We start from the raw sequence: 27,541 nt of genomic DNA, 5'->3' as shown, positions 1-27,541 counted from the left end.
CCGCGGGTACCCGTGAATACCCACGAATATTTAAAGAAAATATATATTTTATAAATTTTGTAAATAAAATTATAAAAATTAAATAAAATATACATTAAATTTTAATTTTAATTAAATTTAACCTAATAAAATATAATTTTAATTTTAATTAAATTTAACTTAATAAAATATAATTTTAATTTTAATTTTAATTTTTTGCAGGTAATGGGTACCCGCAGGTACGGATAGTATGATACCCGCACCCAACCCGTTTATAAGCAGGTATTAAAATACCCCTACCTGCAGGTAATAAATACCTGCAAGTACTAACTACCTGTCGTGGATTTTATTTGCAGATATCCGCAGACACGGGTATTTTTGTCATCCCTAGTAGTGACTTAAGGATTTAAGTAAGGTTGCATCCTAACACTCTAATGAATCAATTAGGCTCACATAGAGTAGACTAGTTCATGTGGTAAGAGTAGTAGGAAGTCTTAGTCTTTGGTTGGACATTGTCTTAGATGATGATGACTAACCTTGTGTATGGTAGGGTGAAACCCATTGACAATGACTCTGCATAGTACCACCACAAGTGCAAGCAACTAATGAATCCGATTTCATTACATGTATCCGGATAATCGAGTTAGAGGGTCTTTAATTGTTTGTTATCGCATGTTGTTTGTGCTCAAAATCTGTTTATTATATGTTAAAATTTATTTTTACTAACTTACCATTTTTTGTTTGTTTATGGCGTTTTTTTGCAATGATCACCAATTTTTGGTGTGAGCATATGAGGGAGTCCCAAATAATCACCAAGACAATGGAGATGCTGTCGTTTAGTTTAAGATGTTAGATCTTGCTCTTTGTTTAGCATCTTTTGAAGAACTATTTTCCTTTTGTATTTCTTTGTTCTGTTGAGCAATCTTTTGTCAAACTGTTATATGTTTTAGGACGTGTTTATGGTATTTTTCTGTGCCATGATTCTTCCGTCAATTCTAATATATCTTGGATGATTGTAATAATTAATTTTGATATTTTTTTTTGTTGTATGCTTTATTTTACTATAATTATGTGATGTTTAATTTATTTAAATTTTTTACTAAATAAGATGTGAAAGAGTCTTTTTAGATTTTTCTAACTAATATAATTGTTAATTAAATGATGTGGCTTAATTTTTGTCACCTTACCTATTTTTCATCATATAGATTGTATGATTTTGTAATTAAGTAAGTGATATAATCTTATAATTTTAATATTTTATATTATTATAATTTTTTAATTTTATAGTTTTATGATTTTATAATTTTATAATTTATAAAATTAAAATTATACATGTATCACATATAATTCTCCAAACTACTATATTTTCTTCAGTATTCCCAAACATCGTGATTATAACTATTTTTTGTAAGGAGGATTTTAACTATTTTTATTTTTGTTTTAAATTTTAACTAAAAAATAGAATGCTTTAGGGAGAATGAATGAGAGGCTGAGGTTGTGATGACAGTATTGAAGTCTAAAATTATTTGAGTTTTTTAAGAATTTAAAAAGGATTCTGTTTATTTTGTTTAGAATATAGTTGATTTTGTTTGTATCAATCTTAAACACAAATCACGAGAACAATAAAAGAGAAGTTTTTAAAATAGGATATTATTATTACTGGAACACCTATATTTGGCGTCGGAAATGAAAGTATCAATTCAAGAAGCATAACAAGAGGTGAGGTCAGGGAGCAGGTTTTCTTCTTCCACCCTTTTAATTTCTCTCTTCAAGCTGTCAGGTTTTCTATCAATTCATCTCTTCCCTCCCTACTGCTATTTATCATATAAATTTCTTTTGTCCTGCCTCTTTTGTTGCCCCTTCCACCAACAGATGCTAATTAACTGCTTGTAAAGCTGTAAAAGCTATTTTTTCTTGAATTGTTATATGCTACTATGTGCAATTCTGATTAATCATCTTTAAGATTGGCTATTGCTCTCATCATATATCTCTGCACCATTTCGATTCTGTTTAGGGTTTATTTGTTCCACACCCGTGGGTTTGACGCTATGGTTTGCATTTGACGCTATTGTTTGCCCTCGTTTGTCTATGCCCCAAGATCGGAAGATTTGAATTCCTCTAATCTCATGTTATGCTTTATAATGTGTTCTCATTAAAATGAAACGGCGTTAAACTAACAATTTATTTTTCATATTCAACATTTACTCCTGTGTTTAGGGTTTTTAAATTCATATGAGGATAGCATCTGGATTTACTTCGAGACTGAACTACTTTTTTTTTTGTAATTTTTCTGACAAAAAGTTATATTATACTGGAAAACCGTTGATTATTAATTCTGTTTTTCTATTTAGTACTTGCTTTCCCTGAATTTGAAAACCAGAGGCTAGAGTTCTCCTATTCAGTATCTCATGTGCTTTGAAGAATGGCTGTTAGCTTTATTGGGCTTGATAAAGAAGACAGAGATCAGACAGATGAGAACATGACGTCTATCTAGTGGATTGATAATTTATTTGTGATGGATGAGACTGAAGTGGAGAATCCTGTATTCATGGAAATTAAATCTGAGGATAACAAAATTGAATTCCATAGAAATGAAAATCAAGGTTTTGCATCTGAGAAAGGAGAAGGTAGCAGTGTAGTTTTCTCAAGAGAAGCGCCACTTATGAGGAAAGAATCAAGAATGTCTACTTCTTATTGTTGCAATGCCAAGAAGCTCAAATCCAGGGCGGTTTCAATAGATTGTGAGCTGGGAAGTAATGAGAAAATTGGATTGGAGAAGAAACTATGTAGACAAGACAGGATTGAATTGGGTCGGTTGTTTCAGGGTGCAGTGAGTTCCCATGATTGGGAGCTTGCAGAAAGTTTGATTTTGGTTGCTGATCCCCAGACGCTCAATGATGCCTTGTGTATCACGCTGGATTCCATCTGGTTCCTGAGCTCAGAGCTAGAGCTTAATGGGATAATGGGATTTATCAAGAAGATCATTGCTAATGGTGCTTATGACTTCACAAGAGCTGCTCTAAGGACTTCATTCCTTGCTTCATGTGTCTCTGCTTGCCAGAGCAGAACAATGAGTCTGGCTGATACAGTTACTGTAATGGCCCAAAGGTATGACTTGCCCACATCGGTTGTATTTTTTTTATTATTTTTTGTGTCAGGGGAAAAAATTCAGTCACCAATGAAGTAGTTGATTTGGAAGAGTGTTATTTTTGTTTGGAGAAGGGTAGTGATGTTGAGAGAATGTGTCTTTTTAGAGCAAAACGTAAAATCCTAAATATTGGTTTTAAATTAATGGTATTTGAAGTTCATGCATGAACTCTGCTTTTTGCTAGGTTACATGAGCGTCTCCAGGAATGCAATGGAGATGAAGTATTGAAGGCAGAAGCTGGTGCTAAGGTTCAAAAGTTTACTGAATGGGCTTTGAAGTGCATAGGTATCCATTCACGACTGCAGGATGATAGGGAAAATGTGATACACAGCTCAGCTGTTGAAATCCAGCTTCGGTTATCTGCCTTTAAGACATTCCTTGATCTTGCTGGCAACCGCCTAACAGGGAAGGACTTCAGTGAGGCCTTTGATGCGGCTTGTTTTCCTCTTACTCTTTTCTCAAGCTCATTTGATCCAGGCTGGGCATTTGGCTTGTCAGCTACAGTGATCCAAGGGCTGCTGGGCATGCTAGTGGAGGGTGGTGCAGACAATGTCAATCAGTGTTTCTTGGAGGCTTCACGTTTTGGTAGTACAGAACTTGTGCGCATATTATTGCAGGTGATATGTCTACGATCTTTTTCTTTCTCAATCTATGAATTAATGCTTCTCTAGCATGTTTAGTGGGTGTTAGCCAACTTTTGTTACGATACTTAGAAGCAGAACTTTTTCCATGGTGGCTGAAGTCATACTTATAGTTCTGATGCATTTAGTGTCATATCAAAGGATCATGTGGTTTTAACATTGGTGTTATTTTATAACTTGGTAGCATCTCTATGGCATATTTTGGAAGAATTTGGGGGCAAGAGGTTTAGTCATTACCATTTCTTCCTCTTGTGTGTGTGTGTAGTAGTGAACTGCTGTTTTTATATTATAGTCTGCTGAAATTTGTTGGTTCATGTTTGCATGCCTTGCTGGAAATCAAACTATGCAGATTGCACAAAGAAACAGCTTGGATGTTGATGTTGACTTGGCACTGGGTTTTGCCTCCCATTATGGCAAGATAGGAACTATGGAGTGCTTGGTGGAAGAGGGAAATGCTATAGCCTTTTTGGGCCCTTTGATGAGAGCTGCTGAGAGGGGTTGCATGCAAGTTGTTGAGTGGTTTGTGCAGAGGGGTTGCCGAGACATGGAGCTCTGTCTTGCCCTTACAGCAGCCACTTCTAGCTGCCAAGTTCACATTGCAGCTTATCTTCTGCCGCACGTACCTCAGCAGGTCCTTGCAGCACTCAGTGTTGAAATTCTAAAGGCTGCTGGTGAGCGGAGTGGTGGATCTCTCGATGGTGTAGCATTTCTCCTTCAATCTGACTTCTTAGGTGACCCTGCAGCTACTTATGCCGTTGCAGATATTATTGCTAAATCAGAGGATGAGGCTGTTGCACCTGAGCTGAAGACTTTTCTTAAGGAGCATTGGTCAGAAGGAGCTTATAAGGAGGGATTGAGGTTGGGGCAAGAACATCACATGAACATTGTGAGAATCATTAAATGGGGCGAGTCTCCGATTTGCTTGAGAGATCTTCCTGCCCCCCTGACGGTGGCAATTGCTTACCTCCCACTTTATAGAGAGTGTATCAAGGCAGGTGGCTGTTTGTATTCACAACGGCTTAGGGGACAACTGGTTGAAGCCGCTAGAAGGCTGGGGGATAGAGTCTTGGATGAAGTGACCCATGGTAGAGAGCTAGTGGTCGTTTTGGAACAGCATCTTCCTCACTTTTTGCTCCATCCCACCCGCATTGCTTAGCTATATTCGGTTGTCAATACTCTGAATTTTTTATTTCCTTTTGACACCCATCTTTATTACCTAATGAATGGCACCATTGATAATTTTTATCTGGGAGTTAGCTTTAAATGTAGTTTCCCTCTATAGCTCAGTATCTTAAATGTGCATATTTTTTTGTCATTTTTTTGTCTAAAGAATAAACCATTGTTTCTTGAAGAATGCAAAGAAAAACAAAAATTATGAAGTATTGGTAGGAGGATGTTGAAGTAAAGGTGAAAAAGGTTACTCCAATTAACGACTGATATATTTTCTATGGGTAGTTTGATATGTAAATTTTAAATGATTGTACCAAATCTTTTATGTAAACTTTTACTAATATAAAAATATCGAAATTCGTAATTCTTATTTAGTTGATTTTGATGAAGAAGCTATAATAAGATAAATTGGTGTTATTCCGTCTTTTATTTTAAAATACGTAAGTAGAAGGAATATATCTAAACATGCATCAACAACTGTGATTGGTTCTCTCAAAGTACTAATTGTGCTAACATCAAACTTTGAATGATTAGTTTTTAATAGTTATTATTACCGATTAATCACTTAATTTTTAGCGTTACCGAAATAAAATTTAAGAAAACCATAACATTATAACGTGGACTTGTTTTAAGTGCCTATTGGTTTTCTATAGAAATCAATAGATTAATCACAAGCCCCATATATGATTAGAACCTTAATGTTTAGAATGCAATTAATATATAAATCTAGTCAAATTTGATACGTATTAAAATGGAATATTTGTTCATTTTTACTATACCAAACAACCATATTAAACAATGTACCAAATCTCATTCATATGAATACATAATTTCCTTAATATAAGAAAATATGAGTTATGTTGGTTATATATATATATATATATATATATATATATATATATATATATATATATATATATATATATATATATATATATATATTCAAACACACTTCCTCTTATATACTATAAACACTAGTGTCTAATTATACAAATTATTTAAATATTACATAAATTTTATTTTGCTACTGTAAATATTTCTAAAACATTAATAGTAAAGTCGTAAGTACAATTATATGAATATAACTATAAATCATTATTTAGGTTTAGAAACACATAGTTTTAAAGAGCTAAATACATGATTTAAAAAGACAACTAAAATCTATTTTATATACATGTTCATTAAATATCTTTGGTCGTAACATACTGGTTAACATATCAACAATCATAAAATCTATTTTATATACCTATTCATTAAATGTCTTTGATCGTAACATAGGGGAGAAGGATATGTAAGAAAGTTATCACTGTAATTTTTTTTTTCATCGGCAAGTTATCACTATATATAATTATTCGGTACTTCAGTTAAGGAGTCATTTACTAAGCCCTAAAACAAATTTTAGGATTTTTTATCAAATGGTATAATGATTTTCGTAAATTACCAACATGGACAAATTTAAATAAAATTATCATTTTGATGTAAGTTGTCCACAAAATATATGATTTTCTAATCTATTTTGCTCAAGTCAAGTCGTTACATAAACAAAATTTTCATTATTTTTTCAAATGAGTTTTGTATATGTAAGGCCCATTTTTCTTTCTTTTCTTTTCAGCCTTGTAGTTGGGCCTAAGGTCGGCCCAAACATGTAAGCCCTTAGGTCTGCCCTAAAACCTAGGGTATCCTACATTTTCAGAACACTTTGCCCTTACCTTGAGCTGCAGCCGTCACCCATCTTCTGCTAGGGTTCCATTGCCGGGAAGTTCCGTTACTCCATGTAAGTACTATGCTAGTCATTCTCGTCTCCATTGTTCTTTCTCGTTTCCTTCCGTTAGGGCTTCCAAATAACCCATGTCGTGCTCCTGTTTCTCTATCCTTTCAGTTTTTCCATTCGCTCCTTGAGCTGTTGTGCTCGTGTGTTCGGTGTCGAGGGAGTGTCGGAGCGCTTTGCTAGCTTGAATCTCAGGTACGGGAAGCTAGGGTTCTAGTTTCGAGTCTTTTTAGAACTGTTTCTGCGTTGGTTGTTGATTTCATGGTTGGATCTGTTGTTGTGATGTGTGAAAACAGCTTGCATGTGTTGTTTGGCCGGAAAACATGGCGGTACAGCGAAGAACAGTGGCGAGACATGTTAATCTCGCCCAAGCGAGTCCATCTCGCCTAGGCGAGATGAAACAGGGAGCTCGCCTAAGGTTTTTGCGCGAAAAGTCGCCCGGGCGGCTCGCTCAATTTTTGAGCGAGCAGGCAACTCGCCCAAGCGAGATCCCGTGTTGCCCATGCCCTAGTTTTTGGCGCTCTCGCCTAGGCTAGGGGAGGCTCGCCTGAGCGAGCACATCTCGCCTGAGCGAGACCCCTCAGCCTGAGCGAGGTGCTGGGCGAGACTGTGCTATGTATTAGATGTTTGATGTTTCCCGAGTAATCTATTTTGGTTGAGTATGATTGTATGATGGGTGATATGTATATAATGGAGCATGAGGTATGTTTGGCATGATGCATGAGTTGAGTATGACGGGTCGAGTATGATATTGGCATGTGAAATGAATGAATGGGTTGGAACCAAAGGAACACGTGATTAATATGAGATGAGACCCCAGACTCATTGGGGTGGTGATGATCAGAGGTATGGATTTAGGATGTGATTGATATGAGGATTAAACTTCAAGGGTTGATAAGGAATTGATAATATTATTTAATATTCTTTTATTGCTGATTTTACGAATGTTGGTCCGTGTCAGCGTGTAATTTCCTTGGGGTCTCTAGGTGAGACCTCCGGGGTTGCGCTTCAGTGGTCGGGACGTAATTCCATGGCCCCTGTTAGTGGGTGTTCATGGTGGTGCCCCATCTGTATAACTAGGTAAGGATTCAAGGTAAGGTTGCATCCTGACGCTCCGAGGAGTCAGTTAGTCTCACTTAGAGCGGACTGACTCTTGTGGTGGGAGTAGCAGGAGGCCTGAAACTCACTAAGGGCTAACCTTGTGGTGGGAGAGATTTGATTCATTATAACACTGGTATTACAAAGCTCAGGGATCGAGCAGCTCAGGTTCGAGCAGAGGTACCCACACAAGTGCAAGCATCCGCTGAATCCGACCAAGTTATACGTATCCGGATGAGTCGAGTCGAGTCGTAGTGTATTGAATGAAGAGTCATAACATGGTTGGTTGCTATGTGGATGAGATGATGAAAATATGCTTGATTGCATGATATATGTTGTTGGCTCTAGCTTACCCGTTTTATTGCATGGTTGTGATTGTATGTGGCTGTTCTTTCTTGCGATGATCATCGACTTGGTTGATGGGAGCAGATGGGCGAGGTTCTCGTGGTCAGCAAGGGAACGGTGATCCAGCAGCTTAGCCATCTGGGCTAGATCTCACGCTTCTTTCTGTCATGCTTTCTTTAGGGCTAAGGCCCTTGTACTCGTTGTCTTTGGATTGTAAACCCTTAGTTAAATTTGTTATCCTGCTTTTGTTGGCATCGTGGTGTGCCTGGTTTTGTTGGGGTGATGTTATGAACCCCAGGACTGCATAGTTAATTATCTCTGTGTGACGTTTCCTTTTAATTTTATGTATTAAATTAAATGGGACGTAACAGTATACACGTATCTAAAGTCGTGAGCATGGCATACAGTTTTCAATTATTGTTCTTTTGAAGTTAAAAGTTGTGAACTGACAAAACGAATTCCAAATTTTTGGAATCAAAACATTGCTAATTAATAACGTTTTTACTACATATATACCCACCACTTACTTTTTAATAAATGTTATTTAGAATAATTATTTCAAATATTTTGTTAATATAAAACTGATAGCAATATTTTTTTATAACTTACGTCACTATAAATAAAATATGAAGTCAAATTTAAATTATGACAACCTTAATTTATGTAGGATAAATTATTCTACAAAAATATCTTATTGAAATTATTTATTGTGATATGTAGATCACAAAACTTCTAAAATAATTCAACATATTATTTATTATTTTAGGTAAATACTTATATAGTTTATTTTAAAATTAATATAAAGTTGATGATCTTTTGTATAATTTAACTATATTGGTTATACTCTCTACTTATCAAATATTATACCTTTTAATAAATTTTATTTAGGATAAATTATTTCAAAATGTTTTTTTAATATAAAACTGACCCTCAAATGCATCGTAAGTTATTCGGGAAACCAATAATTACTCATTTTCATAATGAAATTGATCAAATAGTTTAACTTAAAAAAAAATGTTCGTATTATCTCAACAAAGACACAATAGGAGAAATTATCTATTTTGTCATTAAAATTTCATGCTTTGTAAATTTTATAAAGTGGAATTAATAATTTCCAAAATTGGATAAGGTGTCATGAATATTATGATATGATTTTAAGCTTCCATTACTTTGATATTTTTCAATAATCAATTTTATTTTGTTAATAGTTTATGTGTAATTATTTATTAATTAATTAATTAATGGTCGTGATAGTTAAATTTTGACTTTTTGTAAAAATATTTTACTTTTATAAGAGAACGTAAATTGTAAAACACTAATCCTGTATTTATCTTAAATATTCAACAATTTAACTTTTAATAATTATTTATTAATTAATTACATATGCAGTTAAAATTAAAATAAATTATATAAGTATTATATAAGTATTATATACATAAATTAATCGTTGTTATAATTAAAATTTGACTTCTCTATGTATTTTATTTCTAATCACCTTATAAAAAAAATACTAATACCATATTTATATTAACAAAATATTTGAAATAACTATCTTAAATATCATTTATTAAAAGGTAGAATATTTGATAAGTAAAGACTATAATAGTTAAAACATCATCAATAATATAGTTAAATTATATAACCGATCATCAACTTTATATTAATTTTAAAATAAATTATATAATTATTTACTAAAATAATGAATAATATGTTGAATTATTTTAAAAATTTTGTGATCCACCTACCACAATAAACCATTTCAATCAGATATTTTCGTATAATTATTTATCTTACATAAATTTAGGTTGTCATAATTAAAATTTGAGTAAAATAAAATAAATGTCAGGAACAATTTACACCAAACTGGTAATTTTATTTAAATTAGTCCATTTTAGTAATTTACGGAAAACATTATACCATTTTGATAAAAAAAAAAAAAAACCAAATTTTCACATACATAATACTTGAATTGTAGGTTCAAGGCTTGCTGAGTTAATGAGCATGGACTTTTTAATTCCTTTTCGTTATTAATTTCAAATTTCTTCCAATCCGTTCATAACATTCTAACCGCACATAACTATATACGAAATTCATTCCATTTGTTTCCTCTGTCATTCTTTAGATACTGTAATGTATTGAATTTGTCTCTTTTTTAATATAAAATTAAATATTAATGGAGAAAATTAATATAAAAGTATGTATAAAAAATATAACTAAAATGTATAAGAAAGTTTGTTAATTACACCTAATTCCAACAAAAGAAAATTTAGCTATTTATGATATTGAATGACATGGAATCCAACAAAAGAATGAAGAAAAAATGAAGGTGAAAGTCATGCAGGGAATTTTCGATGGATGAGCTTTCTCTTCAAAAGAGTTTTCATAATTAAGATACGGATCTTACGAGTGTCTTTAGAATATCGGTAAAAGTAATTTATATACATTAAATTCTATAAAATATATATAAATAAATTTGATATTAAATTAAATCTGACATAATTATTATTAATATGATTTTATTTTATTTAAAAGATAAAAATGCACATAAATATTGTACATGTGTTTTATATTTTATTTAATATTCATCAATAAAAATTAAAAAATAATTAAATAATAAAATAACTATGTTTAATGTTGCTAAAAAATAAATATAATTAAATATAAGAAAATTTAAATTAATAAAATAACCAAAAAATAATAATATTAAATATCTAAAAAATTTATAAAAACAATAATTAAAAAATTCATTCAAGTCAAAATGTCTTTCATTATTGTTCTTATTTCTATCATTATCTTCATCCAATGTGCAACTTATCGTCTACAAAGCATATTCAAAAAAAAAAAATTGAAAGCATAGTATAAAGACAAAAAAAATTCACAAAAAGGTATAATAATTTCATCGTCGAAGATTTTTTTTTTTTTTTGCAAAACTTAAAAACATACCTTTCAAATGTTTACTTTACATTTGAAACTTTCACTTTGAGAGATTCTTGAAGTGTCACCAGAGATATAGATTTTTTTTCTTTTTAGTAGAGACATTAAAAATTTCAAAGTCATTATTTTATATCAGTAGTTATAACATTTGTTATATGTATTTATATTATCTTAATTAATATATTTAATTGTTTCAATTTTTAATGTAAAAATGATATAACCAATACAAATTAATTATCCTTAATCAGTGTTCTAACGATAGTGATTAGCATTCTCCTTAAGATATTAAGATATTAGGTCAAACTATAAATCAAACCTTCAAGTATGCATTTTATGGGCTTGGCTTGTTTAACAATGATATATAATTTGTGGGAGCAATAGGTTAATAGGTTAGTATTATCAACTATAATTTTTTTTTTAAATTATGATAATTATTCAACTAATCATTTCCCTTCCTTTATAGGTCTTATTGGTAATTGATAGTGTTTATTATAAGACCCTAGAAAATGGCGTTTTAAAAGTGATAGTGGTTTAAAAATAGTGAGACTCGATTATTTTAATATTAAAAGGTTTTAGTATAAATATAATTGTTATAAACGAGTTTCATTATTTTAAAACACATCATCTCTCTAGAAACCACTTTTCTAGAGTTCTCTGACTTCTCTCTAGAGGTTCTGTCTCTCTGGTCGTCTGATTGAAGAACCGAGACCGTAGGATTGATCCTCTCGGTGAGCTCTTCAAATTGGACCGATCAGTTTCTCCGTTCACGTAAGTTGAGTTTCCGCTCTTTTTTTTAGTCTTTTTCTGTTTTCTGTTGCATGCAAGCCCTCTTCCGCTTGCATGCGACGTTTTAATCATCAGTATGAGTCTCTGCTGATCAGTGATCATAACGGTATGTCCTGATCGTTCTTGTGATGTTTCTATGTGTAGATAGAGCATCCTGTGGAGCTAGAGGTGTTGACGTTTTTAAGGCGTTGACGTTTATAAAGTTGTCTAAACAGGATAATAGGTAAGGGAAGCTAACTGTTTTACTTGAATTTCATATATAAATCATTCTGATGACTTTGAATTGCATGATTGATTGTTGTATGAGTGTTTGAATTGTGTAATTGAGTGTATGCTTGGATTGTGCTAGATTTCTTTATTGTTGCATGTGAGAACAGATTGGAAATCTGGTATTTTCGCCTAAGCGAGCAGCTCTCGCCTGAGCGAAAACACCAGAAACTCATCCCTTGTCTCTGCGCGAGATCTCGCTTGAGCGAGAGTCACTCTCGTCTAAGCGAGACAACTTAGCCTGAGTGAGAATTCGCCCAAAGTTTGAGTTGTTCTCTGTTTTGAGCCTCGCTCAGGCGAGAATGACTCGCCTAAGCGAGAGAGCCCTTTCGCCTGGGCGAGACCTTTCAGCTTGGGCAAGAACCCCTGCAGTTGAGTGTTATTTCTTTATTTCTAATGGATGAAGCTATGTTTGAATGTTAAAATATGAACTTAGTTATGATATGCATGAATTGTTATGACTGGTAATATGTGTGGTGAAATTGCATGAAGTTGGAATATGAGAAGAAGTGGTTGAACTAGGATTTCAAGGGAAATTCTAAGAGGAATGTTTTAGTGTATGTAAGGACATAAGGACTCAGTTTTGGTTGGTATCCTAACGCTCCTAGTAACCATTAAGACTCATGTAGAGTATGATGGATTACGTCGGGGGGAGTAGCAGGAGGTCCTGGTCTATGAACCTGATCCGTCATAGAGGTGATGGGACTTACCTTGGGAGTGGTTAGGTGATAACCCCTTGTGTCCAAACTCTGCAGAGTTTAGGAACCGTCACAGGTGCAAGCCACTAAGAGATCCGATGTCGCTTACATAATCCGGATATTGAGTTTAGAGTCATGTATATGTGTTGTGGTGGTCTATATGATTCTGGTGATAATGAGAAAGATTGCATGGTTTCTGTTTATAATTGAACTGCATGATTCCTTAATCAGATTAGCTTACCCTTGTTTTTTGTGTTCCTGTCTTGTGTTGTATGTTTCCTTTTGCGATGATCACCTATTCGGTGGGAGCAGATGTGGTTGCAGTGTCAAAGACACTTCTGGAGGATGAAGAGTCATCGTGTTAGTGTTGAAGAGGAGGTTTCCAGTGGGAGTTTTAGCAGTGGTCAGTAGTACAGAGTTTATTAGTTTAGTTTAAGTGTATAAGTGATATATTTTTATAGTCATACCTTTTGTAAGACTGTATTGATATATCGTGTACACTGGATTATCTGTTTTGGAACTATGATGAAACTCCCTATTTTTATTAGTTTTAAGCTGTTGAAATTGAAATGCTACATTTATTCTTTCATTTAGATCTCGTTTTAAGTTTTAAATTATGTTTATTTTTTACTTTGAAACGGTTTATTATGTATTGGACATGAATAATTTTAATTATTATTATGTTTTAGAAAATTTTCTTTATTACAGGTTTTAGTTTCGTGCAAGAATAAAATTGATATAAAAAAAAATAGTAAACATAAGTTTATGGTCAACATATTTAAAATTTAAGTTTGTTATTATTGATAAATTTGAAATTTAAGTCGGCTGAATCTAAGCCTATTCGAAAATAAATTTAAAAAATCCAAAATAACATACTTAAAAAGTCTGTTTTGTACTAATAATATGTGAAATTAAATTTTGTTTCTCTTTCAAACTTTGTTGAAATTTGATCCTTAAACTGGATATAGTCTTTGTGAACTAATAGTCTTAAAAAAGTTTGTAACGTGACAAATAGTAATAGTTGGACGTTAAGGGTGCTGGAAGATGAAGGTAAATGCTAAGATTTGAAGAGGATGATGATAGGAGATGTATTAGAGAGGGGAAAAAAAAAAGATAAAATCAGAAAATTCTTTAAAACCACGTATAAAATGTATAAACACCAGCGTGTATCTCCATTTGTCACGCCACAAAATTTTCAACACTCTTAATTAACAATTACTAAATTTATTTACTTAAATTTGAACATAAAATTTATCAAAATTAAAAAATGGACGAAATTTAATTTTACATCATACTTCATAAACTAATAACATAATTTTTAGGTATTTTTTTCCTTAAATAATAGACTAAGCTTGATGAGATCAGACCACGTAAGTAAATAAGACTAAGAATGCATGTTCTAAAATAATAAAAAACCACCCATTAAATTCAACACGAGACGATTTCTTTTATACTATATTTTGTTACGACAATAAATAAATTACAAGGTCAGATTCTTTTTTTATAAGAGAATTTATTTACAAGTTTTCTTTTTATCATGTAAACATAAACATCAAACAAGTATATAACAGAATGAAGTTATCAAAACATGGAAATAGATATAAGAATTAAGGAATATGTTCAAATTATAGTAACTTTCTTCTATTCAAAAATATTTAAAATTATAAAATTATGTCAATAAATTATTACCTGAATGTTCGAGTCTAGTTATTTTGTTGAGTTTTTTTTTTATTATTCTCAATTGAGCATTAAAAATACACTATTTTGGTATTTTAGAGATATTTTTAATATATTTTAAAGAGTTAAATACGTGTTTGGTGGTCTCTTAACTTTAAGTAAATTTTGGAATTAGTCCATTTTGAAACTTTTGACCAATTTAGTCATTTGTTTTTCAAAATACGTGAATTTAGTCATTTTAATCAAATTTTGTTAAGTTTATTTGACATTTCAAGCACATTTCATAATAATATTTGACTTAACATTAAAACAAAAAGGTGTCAAACAGTATAAACAACTCAAATACAATCTTGAAACGCGCTTGAAACATCAAATAAACTTAACAAAATTTGATTAAAAGGACTAAATCCACGTATTTCGAGAGATGAAAGACTAAATTGGTCCAAAGTTTCAAAATGGACTAATTTCAAAATTTACTGAAAGTTAAGGGACCAAAAACATATTTAACCCTATTTTAAAACTTCAAAATCAGTGGTCATTAGTATATTTTGAAGACACAAATAAAGAAACAACATATAAAAACAGTAGGGAATCCAAATTCTAAATGTTCATATGATGCTTATAAGTAATGGAATCAAATCACTAACACAAAATAGACATTTTATGTTTGCGATTTTACATCTGACTCACTAACATTGGTGGAACATGCATGTGACTAAGGGGAGCCATGCCTCCCCCAAAACTCTTTAATTTTATTTCTTATATGTAATTTATATATTTTAAAATTATATTATATATATATATATATATATATATATATATATTATAGTTATATTATATTACATATATTAAGTTTTAAAAAGTTTTTATCATTTTATTTATATATATTATTTATTTATGTAATTTTATTATTTAAAAAATAAAATAAAAATCAATTTGATGGATGTTCGTTAATAAAAAAGAATAGGATTTTGCTTTACATAAGGTTCTTTTTCAATAAATTATCAAGAAAGTATGAAAATAAAAAAAATAAAAAAGATAATCGGGAAAGAGATTAAAGAACAGATAGATTGAGGAATGCATTATTACAATATATCTCATAAATCAATATTAATATTCTATTATAATTTATGTATCTTAAATTTATGATTCTCTTATTCCTATTACGATGTTTTTCCCAACTTAAGTTTTCTCCAAATTAGTATGAACCCTAATCAAGATTTTAGGAATTCTTTTATGAAATTAGCAGAAACCCTGATTATAGTTTTCCTCACATTAGTATAATTATAAATTATGAAATTTAGGGATTTTGTATTTTCAGTTTAAATTTGTAAAATTTTATGAATGTAATTGGGTTGCATTACAAATTTTGTTACTTATAATAAATTAGTTGAATAGTCTTAAATTGGAATAGAAAGCAACAATATTAGAAATTGAAAAGTACATAATCGATGTGAACAAATAACTTAAGTAGAGGAAATGAACATTTATTTAATTAATAAGAATAATTTATATATAAAAAGTTTAAATTTGGTACCCCTCAAATTTTTATCCAAGTTTCGTCACTGCCCACTAAAATCAGACATAAAAAATTATCGATGATAAACGTGTAAATAAGTTATCAATTGTTTACGTCTGGTACCATAGGGTCAGACGTAAATCTCGTTTCTTATGTCTAATTGTACATGGCACACGTAAATTTACATTTGACACGCTATAGTTAGACGTAAATTTACGTCTGGCTGAGACAAATCAGACGTAAATTTATGTTTGATTAGTCCCATCATACGTAAATTTACGTATGACTACAACGCGTCAGATGTAAATTTACGTCTGATTTATCTCAGTCAGACGTAAATTAAGTTTGACTATAGCGCGTTAGACGTAAATGTTAAAACATAAATCCCTAATCTTCTTCCCCACAGTGTCGTGACTGTGCGAGAAAGTAAATTTGTGGTTTTGCGACTGCACATTGTTTCATCGTGTGGTTGATTGTTGAGAAGTTTGTTTCTCTTTTGATTATGTTTTGGTAGACCTCCATTTACATTGAAACCCCCAATTTTTTGTAGACGCAAGAATGACGGTTTGGTGGAAGTGCAACAACGGAGGACTATGGTTCGTGATGTCGCAGAGGGTGTTTGCTCCTGGTGTGGTGCCTCTCATGTGCTTTTTCAACCGTTGTTTGGAGATGGATCTGCAGTGTGGTTTGCATTTCGTTTTCGGCAAGATGGAGTGTTGTAGGAAGTGGATCGACTTCAACAAGTGCTCGTTGTGGCTGGTGGTTGATCTGTGCGATGAAGCCAATATGTTCATGTGGAGGTGGTGGTGCTCCAACGATTGCGTCGTGGTTGCGTGGTGACTTCGTGGAGTACCTGCGGTGGTTTGGTGCAGATCTGGCGTGCGGATGGACTATAGTTGTTTTTGCGTTTTGCGTTTCGTGTGGTGGATTGACGATACAAAAGCATGAAAATTTGTCAAAAAAATCATGCTTAAAAATTTATGTATGACACTGTGTACCAGACGTAAATTTACGTCTAACACTGTGTACCAGATGTAAATCAGACATAAATCAGACGAGAAAAGAAAAACGCGTCGGACGTAAAAGACCTTTTTTGTGTTAGTGAATTATAGAAAAATGTCAATAAAAATAAGTTAAGGGACAATCTAAAAGTAATATAATGTGTTCTTGTATGGAACCGATTTGTCTTGCAATTTATGATATTATTTTTCTGTTGCTTGTGAGGATGTACTCCATCTTCAAGATTGAAATATCTTCATCAAATCTGATACAATGAACCATGGGGTAGCAAGTACTTACAAGTACTTTGAAACTTAAGTCAATTGTATGAAATATATGGTAATTCTAGTGATAATAGCAAGGTTAATATATCTTTTACATGATACGACTGAGTCACCTTTGTATACCTAACTAACCTAACTAACGTTTAGATCCCTTCATAAATGCTAACAATTGTTAGAAATATTTTAATATAATTTAAAAAATAAATAATTAAAATAAAAATTCTACTGTTACTCATGTTTTTATAGACCTTTAATTTATGGGTTAATGTGTTTTATGGCTAACGGCTATATTCTTATTATACTTTACTGCTTTGTCTCCTTTTGCTACCTATAAATACCACCTAGGTGCATGGGAAAAAAATAACAACAAAGACAAGAAACATTAGAGTTTTCTCTAAAATGTTCTTCTTTTGTTCTCTATATTATCTTTAAGACAATGGTGTTCATAAGGTTCGGAGATCCTTTGCTGCACCCGATCGATCTAACGGGTTGTTGTATCTTGGGAGAGAAACGTATATGATTTGAAACACATATGAGTGTGTATTTGTTTAGCCCTGTGCAATAGGGCGTTTTCTCTCTAAGGATAGCGCTATGCATGTCTCAACCCAAGATATTTCTACTCCTTACCTTTTATCTTTTATTTATTATTGTTATTATAATTGTTGATCTCTGATTAAAATTCATTGTTTTATATATTGTCTTAGTATTATTATTGATTTAATAATTATTATTATATTATTTCATATTTATATTATTATTAGTATTTAGTATTATTTGAGTAATCATTTTCTAACAACAAATACATAATTGTAATTGTCGTAACGTTTAAACATGTGTATTATTGTTTTGTCAAAGCTAGCAGGTCCTTATCCGGATGTATCATGTTTTTTTAAGTTTAATACTTCTCGTTCCATACCTTTGGTCACTTATATCGAGTTAGTGAGTTAGTCGATATATAACCAACATGTATTTATCCTTAGACTCACCAAATTTATTTTAATTAAAATTTATCAAGTATTTAATGAAGCAGATACAAGACTAGACTCACCAAATTATTATGACCGAGATATACCAGATCAATCTTGGCTCAAAAATATATCAAACTCACTTTGACTAAGATGTATGAGTCCTTATGCAATGCATAATGCATTTCCCTATAATGAATATAATTAATATAATTAGGTTTATACGTTAAAAGCACAATTTAAATTTGTTACTACTATAAAACTAAAATAACTTAAAAATAAAAAAAAAATGTTAATATGATAAAATAATCTGTTATTATAATTTCAATTCATGTATTTTATCTCAAGGTTTGAAAATATAATCAGTTTTGTGCCCTTTAAAATTTGTCATGTTTTTGTCTTTTATTTTCATTTTTCAAGAAGCAAAGAGCTATAATAGAAAAAAATATTAAAATAACTTAATTAAGATTTGATTTTATAATAAACTTAAGTATTTTTAGTTAAATTTCTATTAAAAATGATTTTATTAACATATTCAAAATTTATATACCAGTCATTGTCATTTTGCAGTTAATTTGAAAGTGATATAGATGATATTTTACATGTTTAATTTTTTAGAAAATAAAAAATAACTTAATTAAACTTTAAGTTCATATCATATATTTTAATATTTTTACTTAAATTTTATTAAAAAGTTGTTATATTAAAATTTTGAAATTTTTATATTCTTTAATTATTTTTTATTAATTACGGTACGATGATATGTTATTTAAGACCAAAATAAAATAATTCATGACAGAAGAAAATAAGGAGACTATCAGATTAGATTTTATTTTGTATGAAGCAGGCATGGGAAGAATCTAATGGGGATAGAATTTTAGTTCAATAAGAAACGTTAGCATTTAGCGGTGGCCGGTGGCCCTAGAAATAGAGGTGTAGAAGGGTAGTGGCTTTCATGTTAAAGAGAGAGAATCGGAGGGTGGAGATGGAATCAGCAGCTGAAAACCCTAATTACATCATGGTCCCATCCGCAGGAGCAACTGCGGTGGTTGAGCCACAGTCACAGTTGCCTCTGGCAGTGACATCAACACACAACTGTAAGCGAAATCTCTTCTCATTTCCGAGGAGGCCAGCCCTCAGAGTTACATCCGAGTTCGACAGTGAAAGCGCAGTCTTCTTCCATAAAATTTCTTGCAAGTTGTTGGACAGCCTTGCCAAGTTCAAGTTTTCATTCAACCACAGCGGTAAAGGCGACATCTCCGAACCCCAAATCAGCTTTGTATCCAAGCACCTTAGCCTCCACTACGACCTCGAAGACCATAATGCTCTCGTTAAGACTTCTCTCGATGTTGGTCCCAGATTGCAACTCACTGCTTCTCACGATGTCAAGGTCTTATTTCTACCTCTGCATCTTCCATTCTTTAATTCTTCACATTCTCATGTCTCTCTTCTTTCTTCTCCAAAGGCTCAACAAGGAGAGGTTACCATGCTTGCAAACCTCGCCCCTCCTGGCTATTCACTTCAGCTATCAACTCCAGTTCCATCCGTTGGATTGGTCTGTATTCGAATCATCTTATCTTGGAAAAAACAAACGCAAAAACACAATACTACTATTATATTTCATCATTTTCTTGTTTGAATTCTATCCACAGCCGAAAGCAACCTTAAGATTTCCTCTTGGTGAAGTTTCTCTGCAAGAGAAAGAAGACGAGGAGGTCAAGAGTTTGTTGTCTGTCAGTGGGATTCTTAAAGGACAATTTTTGAATGGAGTCTGCTCCGCCCAGTACAAAGATGAAGAAGTGAAATTGAGATACTGCTACAAGGTACTTTCCTGGTTTTAGGATTATTGTTCGTGGAGCATTACTACTTACTTCCCCATCATTGTTATCCTGACAAAAGGGAAGTGCTGATAACACACTCTCCACGCTTCTTCTAAGACTTAATTGGTGGTTAAAAGTTTTTGGAACTATGAAATCTTGAGTGAGACCCACAAAACATTGTATTTTTAATAGTGTAAATTATAATAGAGTGTCGTTCTTCGTGTATATCATAAGTGTATCGCTTTGGGTATCAATTATTTTTCCCATCATTTGTATTTGGTTGTCAGATACTACCTTGTGCCTACTGTTGAATGTTTAAATAAATGCAGGACGACGAAATGTCATTTCTTCCAATACTTTCACTTCCTTCAAATGCCCCATCTTTTGCCTTTAAGCGTCGGTTTGGTCCTTCTGACAAATTAAGGTTATGACACTTTCTTAAGAACCTTTCATTTGTGCATTCACTGTTTTTGTTGCACTCCAATTTCTCGGTAGATGATAGATAAGTTCCTTTTAACTGAGTTTGAAAAACTATGCACGTTAATGGTAACTACATAATGTACGCCTTAATTATTGAGCTATAATTGTTGTCATATCGTATATTCTTAAATATTGGGTTCCATTTATCCTATCTACACATAACATGAAATAAAATCTTTGAAACTTGCTATGATACCTGGCTTCATCTTCACAATAGCATAAGATCCATCTAAAAATCCTTTTAAAACTGGATTCCACAATACTTTTGGAATATCTACAAATTGACCTTGTGAAGGTACATCTGGAGAAGAAATTAAGTTGCAATTTAGCTTTCTCAATTTTCGCATTTATAATTGTAATCTTGTAAGTTATGCTACAATCCCAGTTTGTTTCGTCATAGCTGCTATTGTTTTATATTCCTATTTAATTAACTAATTCAGATGTTGATTACCTGCTATACATTTTATGCATTATAGTATTTCAGTGACACATTTTAATTGAAAGAATCAGTTTGCCTATTTATTGATGTGTTTTTTTTTAAATGCTTAATGTATAGCTACTGGTATAATTGTGATTCCAACTATTGGAGTGCTGTGTACAAGCGCACCTATGGTAAAGATTTTAAATTTAAAGCTGGTTATGATTCAGAGGTTCGCCTTGGCTGGGCATCTCTTTGGGTAAGTGCTTCATTTTTCAATTATGTAATTCATATTCAATATCATTGATACCCCTTGTTATGATTATAATTCCTAGTTTTTAGTAACAGAGTCTTTTTATTTCTCAAATATTAATGCTTAATATGCAATAACATACATACTTGCACCAAAATTCTTGTCTTCAATATTTATTTGATACAAGACGTAAATCTGTCAAATGAAGTAAAATATCAGTGGAGTTGCATACTTCCAATGGTAGTTTCATACACTGTCCCAGATCCCTTCCTCAATGGAGCAAATCGTTAAGTTAAGTGACCCCAGGGTTAATTAGTATAATAATTTGAGATTTAGTAAGTTTTGGACTGAGCTAATTAGAGAGACAGCACATGTTGCCTATAAAACAATTAAAGGGTTGAAAAGGAAAGGATTTATCTTGTGTTTCGAGAGACAATTCATATTGTTGTTGGAGGAGTCCAGGCCTCTTGAAAGTTCTGCAAATCATTTGTACTCTTTTCAGTTGATAGAACTCTGACCTAGTTTCTATCATATTATTAGCTAACTTTTCGGTTTGAGCACTTACATTTCAGAATATAATTGTAGATAGCTTTCGAAATACATTAAACCTGCATTGTTGTTTTACATTTAGGCACCACTGAATACTGTCTCCTGCACAAGGGATGCATGCATGGACTTCTTGAACCATGGAAGATAGTATATCAATATAGGAAAATGGCTTATTGGTTTACCTTTTTTTCTTTTCTTGAATGTTTAACTAAATTCCTTTTAATACTTTGCTATTATCTTCTTTGTACCAAGACTTTTGTTGGAATTCCAATTCTTGATTGCTTCAATCTATCTCTAAACTGTTAGATTATGATCCGCTTTTCAGTAGTGAGAAAATAGTCTGTCAAGTGTATGCAGATAAATTGTGGATGGTAGTGGATTCCACCTGAAGTATTTTGTTACCTGTTTCTCGGAGTCACCACTTTAGTTTCATTCAGGTTGGAGATGAAGGTGGGAAAGCTAAAACAGCTCCGATGCAGATGAAAGTTCAATTCATGCTTCAGGTGCCGCAAGACGACATCAAATCTTCTGTTTTGATGTTTCGAATTAAGAAGAGATGGGACTTTTAAGGCTCGAGTGGGGGGGGGGACTTTACCTGTTTTCTATGTATAAAAACTTGGGTATCTCGGCTTTGTGCAGTTCCATGGCGTCGTAGTTTCATCCCTCCATATTCCACATACTTTTGCAAAAGGGTATTGATCATTTGACAGTTTGATACTTCTCCAAGGCAGCTAATTTCTTAGGGGTATAGCAGGTTGTAATTAGCTTCTGGTAACAATTTTCATCGTACAAAATTTGTAAAGATAATTTTCCGATTTTTAAGTTGGCAGATAATTGTTATCGGATGCTGGCAATCCTGAAATGATCAGACTTTTAAAGCCCGTACTACTTTGTAAGTTCTTTTTGGTCTAAACCAATTTCTTTCCTGTTTTTGACGGGATCAAATTACGGGCAATTTCTTTTAGGACCCCCATACTGTCTTTTTTTTGTGCCTACGGAAAAAGTTCAAATTGTCCATGAGTGAAAAACATCATAGACCCGATTACTTCCTGATGTAACCGAAATCGCGACGAAATAGTGAAAATAATTTAAAAAAATATAGAGGAATCGTTCTCATAGTTTATTATGGAAAATGATGGAAACATCTTAAAATAAATCGTTTTCGAAATCAAATTTGTGATCAGGAGTAGGTTACGATGGAGAAAGTATTAACACCCACAGTCATAATACTGATTTCATTTTATTAAGCATGCAAGATAAAAAAAGTAGATGTTTTAAAATATTTATTGTTCCCAAAACTGAAATAAAATAAATACATGTAATTAATAAAGATAAAAAAACAAAATTATCTTTTATTTTTTAGAACTCGACAAGGATGATATCTTACTCTTACATATTTCCTTAATTTTTTTTTGAAAATCAGGGATAATATAATTCTTTGCAAACATAATTGTTATTTGATATTATTATTTTTTTTTAATTTTTAGATTTTAATATATATATATATATATATATATATATATATATATATATATATATTGTATTAATATCAAGAGAATCCGAGATTTAACATGATAACAAACTTAGTTATCAAGTAAATCCATTACTTGACATCATATTCAAAAATTATATAAAAAAATAATATTATTTTTTATTTTTAAAAAAAATTAAAAGTCTATGAAAATATTTCTAATTACCAAAATAAAAGAAAGAGAAGGGTTGGACATATTAATAACCTAACATTCGAACCCAGATACATTTAGTCATACAACAAGTCAATCAATCATAAATCCCAAACACATTTAAGGTGATCCCTTTTGCGTGTGTACTCTAGTAATAGAAAGAAAAGAAGTTTTTCGATTTTTTTGTTTTATTTCTCGCATTGGAGAGGTGTTGTGTTTATATAGACACATTGAGATACCACTGAAATCGTAGTCTTTAATTATAATAAAATATATGAGGAAGGAATTGGTCCCAATAAAACATATCATAGAAATTAGATCGTTGCATGTTGCATAATATTCAGGATATTGATTATAATTATTAACAAAATATTGTTTGGTCTGTAATTACTCTAATATTCAGGATATTGATTATAATTATTAACAAAATATTGTCTGGTCTGTAATTACTATAATCATATATTTTCTGGTATAGGTACATGAAGATCTTGATCAAATCATAATATATTATTCATATAATTAATTCTAATTATTACAAGTAATATTTTATTCCAATTATTAAAATTGTATCATTCTCTAAAAATCATTATTATCGAAAATATGTGCTTCTAATTCTTAAAATAATATCTTCAAAAATCAATGAAAAACATCACATAAACATAAATTCAAGATATTTATTCTAAATATTATGAATAATATTGCTCCTAATATTATAGATGATGAAATGTCCTTTTCTGACATGTCATGTATGGAGTGTGTAAATAACAAACGGTGTGAGGGTGAAAATATGTACAAAACATTTGGGCTTATGAGAAGGGTGTGATAACAAATTAAATTCTCCCTTCTTTTTGTTTTTTTATTGTAGAAATAAAGTTATAAAACCCATCATCAATCGAAAACATATTTTTTGTTTTATTTTATTATTTGTTTAACAAAACAAATGTATTCATTCGGACGAAATTGAGTGTTAATATCTGTATCCGTAAATTTTGTAATTTTCATTTTATTTTTCATTAAAAGTATATTAAAACCCCTAATTTGAGAGGTGGACACATTCTCTGACCCTTCTTCCTTCCTCAACACCGCTCTCACCTCTTTCCATCCATTTCTTTTGTCCTTGGCCTTCTCCATTTTTATAGGTGCTACTCTCCACCTCCATAACTTAAATAATGAGGTGGGTGTAGTGGAAGGCTAATTGGTTATAAGTATAGAAAAAGAATAAGGGATGTGGACAAGGACAAATGTTGGAAAATGTGAGGGGTGTTTAGATTTTAACAAACTATGTTGTGTCTTCCTCTGTACACATGTATATAAACTATGAATAATAGAGGTTATAAGAGCTGTGAATGATGGGTTTGTACACATTATATAAACCTGAGAGTGAAAGGTCATAACAGCAGTGAATGGGTTGCAGATGAGTGTGTTAAGAGTATTAGAAATGCATTTAATAGCATTAGGAACATCCAGTCTGAAAAGTTTTATTTAATGTATTCTGGAATGTACATTTTCAATATATTTCTGAATTCGGAAATAATTCGAATGTATTTTTTTAAAATGTATTTAGAATGGTTAATTTGGTAGTTATTTCTGAATTCAGAAACATGTTTTGGACAATCTGAAATAATTTTAAAAAATATATTTTGGATTATACATTTTTAAATTTAAAAATATCTTCTGAAATATATATTTTAGAATATAATTTTTTTAATGTATTTTGGATTGATTAATGCGGAAGTTACTTCCGTATATGAAAATATACATGTGAAATATAATTTTTAAATACATTTTGAATTGTATTTTCTGAAGTATGTTTCCGGAAAATATTTGGACTGCATAGTATTTACAAAGAATGTTGGATAACTTTTATTTGGATAACGTAACGTCTTATTAAACTCATTTTAATAGATAAATCTATTCAAATAAAATATCCTATATATTATTATATTTAAGTGCGCCAGACTTAAAGTATAAAGATTTCGCAATCATCCAAGTATTCAATGAAGAAAATCAAGGTATCCCAATGTGCCCTTAACCCAACACAGAAAGATTTGAAAGATGACCAAAAGCTTGTTCATAAGCAATAGATTACAATATAATAATGGCTCTTCAACGTGGGTTCAATAGCGGCCCAACACTAAACCATGTCCAACTAAGCTGCAGCATCTCCGTCGCCGCTGCAATCACCAGGAGTTCTCACATCTACTCACATTAATAAATTGATGATCATCGCAAAAGGAGAAAACCACACACGAGACACACAAGCAAGAAAACATAAAGGGTAAGCTAGGGTGGAAAAATGTTTTATCATACAATTGCATACAATTTTAAAGTCAAAGATACATAAATCAACCAAACATGTGATGACCAACAAGCAAGACTCTAAGACTCGATTATCCGGATACATATAATCAGTCGGATTCACTGGATGCTTGCACTTGTGGTGGCCTCTACTGCTCTACAGAGCCAATTGCCAATGGGTTTCACCCTATCATGCACAAGGTTAGCCTTCAAACGTCTAAGACCATTATCCTACCAAAGACTAGGGCCTCCTGCTACTCTCACCACTTGAGTAAGTACTTTCTACGTGAGACTAATTGACTCTTTAGAGTTTCAGGATGCAATTCTTACTTGAATCCTTACTAAATTATATAATGAGGCACCACCACGAAACCTCCTGGGAATTACGTCCTAACCATGAGGCACCACCATGAGCTCCTACTAACAGGGGTCATGGAATTACGTCCTGACCATGAGGCAACACCACAAGATCATCGTAGAATTACGTCCTGACCATGAGGTACCACCATGAGATCTCACTTAGAGATCCATGGAATTACGTCGTGACCATGAGGCACCATCACGAAACCTTCGTGGAATTACGTCCTAAACCATACCAAAATTATGCATCATCAACCCAACATTGAATTATAATACATACCAATCTCATGCCAATATATAACCAACTATCCAACCATGTTTCATATGCATATCATGCCAAGCTCATCAATTCGAGATCCCAATATATCATATAGAACATACAAGGCATCATACTTGAATTGTTGAAAGCAACCAATCATTCAATCATGTGAAACATACACGTATCCAACTAACCCTGTCAATCTCGCTCAGGCTAAGGAGCTCTCGCTCAAGCTACCAGCTCTCGCCTGGGCGATACTGCATACAAAGGGCACGTCGAGGTCTCACTCAAGTCACTTCTCTCGCTCAGGCGAGACTACTCTCGCTCAGGCGAGACTACTCTCGCTCAGGCGAGTGTCCTTCGCTTGGACGAGACCTCGAATCAGAGAGAAGGGTAGGTTGCAGCAGTTCTCGCTCAGGCGAGAGCTTTTCGTTTTGAGCGACCAATAGCTCGCCTGGGCGAGTTCAGCAAAACCTCCTCTGCTCTCGCGCGTGCCAAGCTAGAAAACCATCCATAACAACATACATATCATTTTCACACCATCAAAAGCACATTAAAATCATCTGGAGCACCAAACAGAAACAAACCAAGCACTATATTTATAAAAGCATGAAAAACCTAGTTTTCCTTACCTGGAATGGGGCTAAACGTAAGTACAACGGTCCTAGGGGAAGAGGGGAGCAATGTAACTCCAACCAATGTAGTAAATTGAGAAAACAGATGCACGGAGGCTAGCACAAGGTTTCAACGTCAACCCAAAGTAGAACCTAGACACTGGAATGGAACGAAAGGAGTAAAGTTTAAGTTCAAGTTCAACTTACCCGGAGAAGACGTTCGAGTGAAACAGTGGGTGCTCTGATTATGCCCTAGCAAAGCTCTTTCCAGCAGTGGTAGGGGAAAATGTTCCTATTTTCTAAGAATGGGACAGGGTAAAAGGGGTTAAGGCTGGAAAAGGATTTTGGGTACCCTATGGATTGACCCTTAGGCCCAATAGTTAAGGCCAGACCCTTAAACATAAGAGTAGAAAAAGTGGGTCTTATAAATAACTTTTATTTTTTATTATAATCTTTAATTTTTAATGATGAATAATTTAGTATTGATGTGTTTTATGGAAGTGAGGGAAGAATAAAATAAATGCAAGAAG

At 32.3% G+C, this 27,541-nt stretch overlaps 2 protein-coding genes and 1 long non-coding RNA gene across 7 annotated transcripts; all 3 read left to right on the top strand.

The window, feature by feature from the left end:
- The first annotated feature begins 1,546 nt into the window (after positions 1-1,546).
- Positions 1,547-5,013, top strand: LOC114177724 (ankyrin repeat protein SKIP35-like). 4 transcript variants are annotated; one of them, XM_028063213.2, is made up of 4 exons: positions 1,547-1,698; positions 2,331-3,087; positions 3,312-3,744; positions 4,118-5,013. In XM_028063213.2, the coding sequence occupies exons 2-4, from the start codon at positions 2,495-2,497 to the stop codon at positions 4,922-4,924; spliced, it is 1,833 nt and encodes a 610-aa protein (XP_027919014.1). In that variant the 5' UTR covers positions 1,547-1,698; positions 2,331-2,494; the 3' UTR covers positions 4,925-5,013. The 4 variants fall into 4 exon arrangements, with proteins under 4 accessions (XP_027919014.1, XP_027919015.1, XP_027919013.1 ...); XM_028063214.2 differs by having other exon boundaries at positions 1,584-1,715; XM_028063212.2 differs by having other exon boundaries at positions 1,619-1,759.
- A 1,612-nt stretch (positions 5,014-6,625) lies between these two features.
- LOC146888043 (uncharacterized) lies at positions 6,626-8,466 on the top strand. Its single transcript, XR_014993593.1, has 3 exons — positions 6,626-6,712; positions 6,818-6,901; positions 8,234-8,466. It is a non-coding gene; the product is annotated as an uncharacterized LOC146888043 (long non-coding RNA).
- Positions 8,467-19,085: 10,619 nt separating this feature from the next.
- OEP37 (chloroplast outer envelope protein 37) lies at positions 19,086-22,694 on the top strand. 2 transcript variants are annotated; one of them, XM_028064993.2, is made up of 6 exons: positions 19,086-19,668; positions 19,744-19,833; positions 19,931-20,101; positions 20,428-20,522; positions 21,135-21,255; positions 21,881-22,085. In XM_028064993.2, exons 1-6 carry the CDS (start codon positions 19,234-19,236, stop codon positions 21,944-21,946), a joined length of 978 nt encoding a protein of 325 aa, XP_027920794.1. In that variant the 5' UTR covers positions 19,086-19,233; the 3' UTR covers positions 21,947-22,085. The 2 variants fall into 2 exon arrangements, with proteins under 2 accessions (XP_027920794.1, XP_027920793.1); XM_028064992.2 differs by lacking the exon at positions 21,881-22,085 and adding an exon at positions 22,236-22,694 and having other exon boundaries at positions 19,089-19,668.
- The last annotated feature ends 4,847 nt before the right edge of the window (positions 22,695-27,541 follow it).

The sequence above is a fragment of the Vigna unguiculata genome, chromosome 3 (assembly GCF_037176805.1).
Source record: "Vigna unguiculata cultivar grain cowpea cultivar isolate G323 ecotype 2 chromosome 3, ASM3717680v1, whole genome shotgun sequence".
NCBI classification, from domain to species: domain Eukaryota; kingdom Viridiplantae; phylum Streptophyta; class Magnoliopsida; order Fabales; family Fabaceae; genus Vigna; species Vigna unguiculata.
This window is presented reverse-complemented; position numbering and strand designations above follow the sequence as displayed.